The 7,363-nt window shown below is 27.6% G+C and overlaps 2 protein-coding genes across 2 annotated transcripts; both read right to left on the reverse strand.

Annotated features, from left to right (window-relative positions):
* Positions 1-38: 38 nt before the first annotated feature.
* LOC111042574 (dynein beta chain, ciliary-like) lies at positions 39-2,375 on the reverse strand. Its single transcript, XM_022327226.1, has 6 exons — positions 2,290-2,375; positions 2,149-2,226; positions 1,870-2,064; positions 1,624-1,793; positions 1,339-1,561; positions 39-209 (listed from the first exon to the last, which is right to left on the reverse strand). Exons 1-6 carry the CDS (start codon positions 2,344-2,346, stop codon positions 39-41), a joined length of 894 nt encoding a protein of 297 aa, XP_022182918.1. The 5' UTR covers positions 2,347-2,375.
* Positions 2,376-2,946: 571 nt separating this feature from the next.
* Positions 2,947-7,317, reverse strand: LOC111042575 (dynein heavy chain 9, axonemal-like). The gene is made up of 7 exons (XM_022327227.1): positions 7,202-7,317; positions 6,926-7,119; positions 5,403-5,595; positions 5,161-5,330; positions 4,592-4,710; positions 3,866-4,231; positions 2,947-3,305 (listed from the first exon to the last, which is right to left on the reverse strand). Exons 1-7 carry the CDS (start codon positions 7,307-7,309, stop codon positions 2,947-2,949), a joined length of 1,509 nt encoding a protein of 502 aa, XP_022182919.1. The 5' UTR covers positions 7,310-7,317.
* Between the last annotated feature and the right edge of the window lie 46 nt (positions 7,318-7,363).

Raw genomic sequence — 7,363 nt, forward strand, 5'->3', positions numbered from 1 at the left:
TGAGATGAAACTACAAATTTTAAATAGAAACTTAATGCTTACTTAAATTGAGCCTGTTTTATAAAGTTCATTTTGAAAAACGTTTCTCGCACGTTTAACAAAATTATTCTCCCGATTATTACTGATCCTTCTATTTGAATTAAAGGAATTACTTGAGATTTGACGTTCAAAGCATTTTTCTTAGTTATGCTCCATTTTTCCGGTAATTCCTTAAAATAAATTTAACATAAACGTGTGTTTTTCAAATGCATCATAATGCCATATTATAGTTTAAATACGAAATATAGTCAAGATTAGAGAACAAGCATTAACGAAACTTGTACAAACATTCTCAAAATGAACTGCACTATTAATTGATACAGCCATACAAGCATAATGCCATAATGGTCCCGTTTTCTTCTTTAGAAATGATATGTAGATAAATTGAAATCTATAAATCCATCTAAATTTAACTGTTGAATATCTCAAAACATTTAGAAACTTTATAATTGCCAAAAAACGTGATCACCTTCAATTCAATAGAACTAACCTAACCTCTGAGATTATAATATTTTCTACAAGTTAATAGATTCCTTTCTCTATTCTAAGTCACATCACCTCATACAAATATAAGTCACTTTGCATCACCCACTTTCCAGCATGTATAAAATATATAACATATACTCCCTAATATATCTTGTATTTGCATAATTTTTTATTTTTTATAACTCAGATTTAAGTTGTATTTGTACCTCTTTGTAACTGCTGTTTAGAGTTTCTATTTTAATAAAGTAAAATAAATAAGTAATCAAACCTTTTTTATTTTAAGTATTAATTATTATTATTATTTATTTATTGTTTATTATTTTTTTAGTATTATTTATTAATCTATTTTGTTTTAAAATTTTTTTTTTTTTGTAATGCTGGGAAGTTTAAGTCATCTATGATTAATATTTTTGTACATCAAAATAGCATTAACCGTTAAAGAAACAAACTATCATATATCCATTAAATATCCAATTTTAACAAAGTCAAAAGCTCATAAATCAAAATTGTGCCTTAACATTTCCAATAATTTAAAAACAGCTTATTTGAAATCTTATATTTATCGCTCAAAAATTAAATACAAAAGGAGCTATTATAAAAACAATATATTCCTTGGTTTTCTCAGAAGTCAGAATCTTAAACAAAAAACCAAATTGACTGTTTCTGATACCAGGCATTGTGAAATTAATTAGTTAAAAAGTAAATTTATTAGTTATGCTAAATTGTAAAATTAACAACTATAAACTATAGTAAATATATTGAATATTATTCCCTTATGGCTTATTGTTAGCTATAATATAATAATGATCATACCTGCTTCAAAATATACACATCTTCTGGCATTTCTACGTCATACACTTTCAGTAGATGTAATATTTCTCCTATTGGCTCGAACATTGAATCATATTCTTCTTGTCTCTCTCGAACATTAAATAAATGTCCCATGATTTTAACAAGACCTTCATAGTCCCCTTCTTCTAATGGTTTTAAAAGACCAATATCTGTTTCTATTGTGAAATCTCGTAATGAACGCAAACTAGATAATTCAAAAAATATATATAGAAAAATATTAATTTAATCAGGTTTATTTTAGTATACCTGTTCACCACTTTGTTGACCAAATAAGTTTTAAATAAATCTGACCAACTTGTAATTAGTTTTAAAAGATCCCTTTTAAATGGTTTAATGTCTAAAGTTAACCAAAAATCAAACGTCACGATTTCATCTATTTTATCGACTTTTTGATAAATATTATCAAATGAGTTAATCTAAATACAACACAATATTCAACCTCAAATATATTTTATACAACCAATTAAATGTATATATTTTTGTTGTATATACTTTGTTTTGAAAATCAATCAGTTTTGGAGCAGAATGTATTACTAATGGATTTCCGTCTTCGTCAACGTCATATTGAATTTCTAGTTCTTCCAATGACAGATCTCTACCATATAATAGAAAAGATGACAATGCATCGTTTTGATTAGTTAGCCATACCATAGAATACTCTTGGTACTGTACAATATATTCAAGAGCCTGAAATAGAAAAATCGAAATAGGAATTAATCTAGTAAATAATATACAAGTAATAAGAACAATTAACTATGCTTTATTTCTTACCTTATTGGTTGTAATCTTAACTTGATCAAGTATGTTATCTATATATTCCACCACCTTTTCAACATTCCTAATATCTACCTACAATTTGATATTTAAAATTAAATTTGAATAAATGCATAATTACTATTTCAACATTTTTACATTATATGGTGGATAGCTATCAGCAATTCTTTCCATGTACAATCCCATTTCAACCATGTCTTCAAGTAAAGAAGTAATTAATCCATAGAAATTTGGTTCATCGTCGATTTCCAAATTAGGCGAGAAACGGGGGAAATTATCATTATCGAGAAGGTATATGACAATAAATATTGCTAAAGATCCATTTGGAATTGTTATTTCATCGTTGATATACTTGAGACTGTAAATATATTTTTTTAAATTAATATGTCAAATTTACACTCAAATATAGGTAATGCATGTGATTAAAATCATTATTTAAAATTATTGTAAATAGCTGTTGTATATATAAATAAGATGTTACTACAGATCACCTAACATAATTTAAAAACTAGTGAACACTATTAGCATGGATAAATTAATTATTTAAAATGTTATATTCCAATATAAAATAATATTTTAGGAACGGTAAAATAGTGAATAACTTTGAAGGTTTTACTACTACATAATTAGGTAAGTATTAAGATTCACTAGATTAAAAAATTAAGAGAATTTATTATTTGAATGATTTTTAAAAATTGAAAATACATCCTTACATCAATATACCGACTATTTTATAATGTATTTATTTCACACATTTAAAAACTTTTGAAATTGTAATATTTCATAATTATATTATTACCTGCAAAGAGTCGCATCTTGTAACTCAGTAAATACTATTTCATCAACAAAGAGTTTATATTTATCCCACATTAACTTTCTTTCAATGTTCGATAAAATAATTTCTGCCTGAATATGTATGTAATCTTGTTTTTGTTCCCCGTAATATTCTTCTTCTACTTCTCCTTCAATAAATTCTTCTAAAATAGTATCAGTCTGAATTTCTATTTCGTCATCGTCTATTGTTTCTTCTCCATAGTTGTTGCCTTCTACTTCTTCATCTAATATTTCTTCTATTTCTTCTCCATATTTTTTGCCTTCTACTTCTTCTACTTCTCCATCTAATATTTTTTCTTCCATTTCTTCTAAGACAGTTTCTGTTTCCAACATCAAGAAAAAATTATTTTAGGAGAAATACTAATGGAAGAAAATTATGAAGAAGAGATAAACTTGTATAGATGGATCATCAGTACAGACTGTATAAGATAACACAACTAAAAGGCTTAATACTTATAAAAGTATAAGGTTATTATTACGCTTAAACCAAATAAACAATTTAAGTTTCCACAATAAATGAACTAATGCTATATATTCAAATGAAGGACCCGATTCTACACAAAGTGACCGACGAGCGCCCGGTAAGTCCTCTAGACATAGCGTTAAAAATTCCAAAAAGTCAGAATTTGTATACATGCATATTGTAAGCATAAATATGAGTTGAGCATGCTTAAAAAATCACATGTATGTATTATATCATGTTAATCTTAAAGTTTAATAAGGTTGGGAACTGCTGTCTAAAATATTTGCTATTAACACTTTTTAGGAGCATCTATCGTGAAACATATTTATGAAAAGGAGTTTAATATATATCTATTTAAAAATAGGCCATGTTGATGTCATTAACAAATCAAAGATGAATGTGATGAAGTTAACTTACCCAAATTTGGATCCAATAATGGCACATTGTGAAATAATAAAAGATCTTCCATAAGCAATTGTTGTATCTCAATACTCGCGTCACGCACTTCGGCGTACCTAGCGATTTTCTTTTCAGTCAACTTATTGTCAAATGTTATACGATTTGTATTCTTATCACGCACATACATTGGCTTATTATTCCATTGACTACTCAGGGTAATTATTTTTTGAAAATTTTCGTGAGTTTGAATTACACGCTCATAAACATTTTTAGTTAAACTATGAATAGTGCTAATTGTATTTTGTAACGATACTGGTGACATAAACTGTTCACTTTCTGTATATGTTTCTTCGTGCAAATCATTTTCACTTGAGTAAACAATATCTATTTATAAGATGATATTATACTTATTTAGTTATCTATATGATTTATTGATATGTATTAGTTGAATCTATTACGTTTCCCCCGATGCCTTTTCGCCCCCGATTCTATAGACATCCCCCCCCCCAAACACTGAATTAAAAATGTTTAAATATCATGATATTATGATGATTTTATGTTTCAGGTAAAACTAAAGAACCTATTTTCCAATCTATTTTTATGTAAAAAAAAATATTTATTGATTCAGGGGGGGGGGTGTCTTTGTCCGAGGGGGGAAACGTCCAGTACCTCTAAAATTGACGGGAGGAAACGTCCAAATACCGTATTAGTTATTTAGTAGAGATAATAAAACATTTTGCTTACCTTCCGTATTCCACGTAACATACTTTTGAGCATCATCAATAAGGTTATCAATATTCTCGATTTCTTGAATAATTAACTGTAATTCTGTAGGGTGTGTTTCAGTTCTCAGCATATTATACCTATATTATCAAATGTAATTTTGTAGCAGACAAATAGGTATACTTAAAATCAGAATTTTTTCTTATAAGAACATAATTTTGAATTTTGATAACAAATTAAAAATCACTTCAAATAAACTTTTAATGAAAAAAAATGTCAACCTAATAGTAAAATACTCTAATACCGGCTCTCATGAACAATCACTCTGAACATATTTTAATGAATGAATAGTGTGATTACAGTCCATCAAAAATAATTTAGTGAATATAGTTTAATGTTTGACTTATTGAATGTATTAATTCAATTGTATGCAACTTGGAATATTGTAACTATAGATAGGGTTTTTTTCTAATAATTGAATATATTTAGCTATATCATTTAAACATATAAATAATCAACTATTATTAGCAAACGTTTAAAAAATGTTGAAAGTAGGTACTAAAATTAAAAATCTAAATAACATTACTAACCATTTAACGATTTCTTCAATATCTCTTTTATACTCCAAAATCAGTTTTTCTCGTTTATAGAGCTTAATTGCTTCGTAGGGTATGTCATCTGTTTCAATCGTCAATATTGGATTTTTGAAATTGTAATTACAGAGTATTATATATCTGGTTACTTTTATTGCTGCATCCAACTTTTTATATAAATGTAAATAAAAATAATCAGTTAATGATGATTGAATATAGGTAAACAAAAAAATGATTACTTCTTCAGAAAAGTTTAGACTGATTATGTTATTTTTGTTAATCGTGAATAGTGGTTGTACTATTTTGTCTTGTATCTGTAGTGGTACAACACGCTTCCATTCCTCAATTATAGGACTTAAATAATTTTTAAATTTATCCTTTAATTGTTCAGACTTTATATTGATTTGATCTCCTCTTGGAGTTTTCATGATTCTGTACAACAAAGAAAATGTTCACGAGAATATTAAAATGACAACACTAAATTTATACATGAAATAAATTCTTATCATTATATTCACACTTTCATTCATTAATACAAATGTATTAATTATATTTATTATACTGAAGAATAAAGTATTTTTTGAATAAAAAGCAACCTTGATATTACAATACCCCCTCTTCCCTTTTTAACCGCTAGTTATTAAGCGGATGATTTTCTTGGAAGTTATGATGAATCGAAATCAAAACTCTATTGAATAGCTCCTTAATCTACTTAACATATATTACCATAGATATATTATCCTTAGTACCTACGCAAAGTTATAGAACTCTAAAACTACTTGCTCGAATTTTGATTTGGATTTCATTCTCAATAAAAAATAACTGCTGAATAACAATAACTTGAATTAACTATAATAGTGAAAAGTATGATTGCCAATTTGAAAAAAATTAGTTTGAATTTCACAGTTTTATTCTTAAGTAGTACAAAAAATCTCAACTAGGTATTTAAAAATATGGTCATTGGTCTTCAATAATTGTATTTAAAAATTCCAAAAAACAGAATTTGAGTACATGAATAATTTTAGCATAACAATAGGGCGAGCATGCTTAAAAAATCACTATACACCACCTACCTACATGCTTAAATATTTGACGGGTACCTAGTTATTAGTTGATTAATTTTTTTTTTGAACCTTGTTACTATTACTCTAAATGATAAATCATTACTAGATTTTTTTATGGGCTTCAAAATATAGCCTATATTAGGTATAACATACCATTTTTAATTAAATAGTGCATTAACTACGTATATAGTTATATCAGTGTAAAGGCAGTCTTTGTAAACTTTGTACATATTTATGCTGCTGGCAGCTAATAATTAATACCTATAGCTTATTCGTTTATTAATTGTTAATTTGAAATTATTTTTCATATTATTAAGTATGAATAATAATAACACAATACAATCGATTCTCGTTTGCCATTTTTTAGGTTGGAAAAATATTTTTGATATTGAAATTGAAAATTGATTATGTCATATACCTAGTAAGATTTTTTTAGAGGGGTCTACAATATTTTATTGGTAGGGATAGAGGGTATAGTAAGTTTGATATTTCGGGGGACGGGGGGCTTAAGCCCTTAAGCCCCCCCCCCCCAGCTACGGCATTGAACTATATCAGCCACGTCAATTTGCTAACCGAGAAATAGTGAAACAAGATTCATTTAATAACACGAGTTGTAAAAAAGTTAGTGAACTATTGCATAGTACCTAAGCAATTTGTTAAATATTAAAATGTAAACAATATATTTATGTAATATTTACGGCAAGTCAAAAGACCGAATAACGTTTAAATCTTCCAACAATCGATTATTTAACCGTGAGTTTCCCCACATCATTGCTCTAGCAACGAGTGGGTACTCTAGATCCATTTCTTCTGGTATGAAACGCGTTTCGTAATAGTCACTTTTCTCAATTTCGGTAACCATTGCCGTTCCTGATAGACGGTCGATAATTTTCTAAAGACAAGCAGAATTAATGGTTTCAACTACTATGTCAATATTATTGGTCGCGAAAAAAATAAAGGGTATTGATACTAACAAGCTCCTGGGCCAAATCTTGGTCGAGTAGATCCAACACTTTTTCGTAATGTTTTTCCACGGCAGCCGCTACCATAGGTCGATTTAACACGGCCGAACCAAATACCATTATAAACTGTAAATATAAGGTAGCAATGATTGTAAAAATGTAGCTAAGTGACTG

This window comes from Myzus persicae, unplaced genomic scaffold, assembly GCF_001856785.1.
Source record: "Myzus persicae strain clone G006 unplaced genomic scaffold, MPER_G0061.0, whole genome shotgun sequence".
Lineage (NCBI taxonomy): Eukaryota > Metazoa > Arthropoda > Insecta > Hemiptera > Aphididae > Myzus > Myzus persicae.

Bases quoted from the DNA above. Each gene is read 5' to 3' on its own strand.
- LOC111042574 (XM_022327226.1), bottom strand. From the start codon at position 2,346: ATGGTTGAAATGGGATTGTACATGGAAAGAATTGCTGATAGCTATCCA. The intron at 2,227-2,289 runs GTAAAAATGTTG...ATCAAATTGTAG, and splicing joins ATAGCTATCCACCATATAAT to GTAGATATTAGGAATGTTGA. The intron at 2,065-2,148 runs GTAAGAAATAAA...TTTCTATTTCAG, and splicing joins TTAAGATTACAACCAATAAG to GCTCTTGAATATATTGTACA.
- LOC111042575 (XM_022327227.1), bottom strand. From the start codon at position 7,309: ATGGTATTTGGTTCGGCCGTGTTAAATCGACCTATGGTAGCGGCTGCC. The intron at 5,331-5,402 runs GTAATCATTTTT...TTATATAAAAAG, and splicing joins GTCTAAACTTTTCTGAAGAA to TTGGATGCAGCAATAAAAGT. The intron at 3,306-3,865 runs GTAAGTTAACTT...TGTTGGAAACAG, and splicing joins ATTATTGGATCCAAATTTGG to AAACTGTCTTAGAAGAAATG.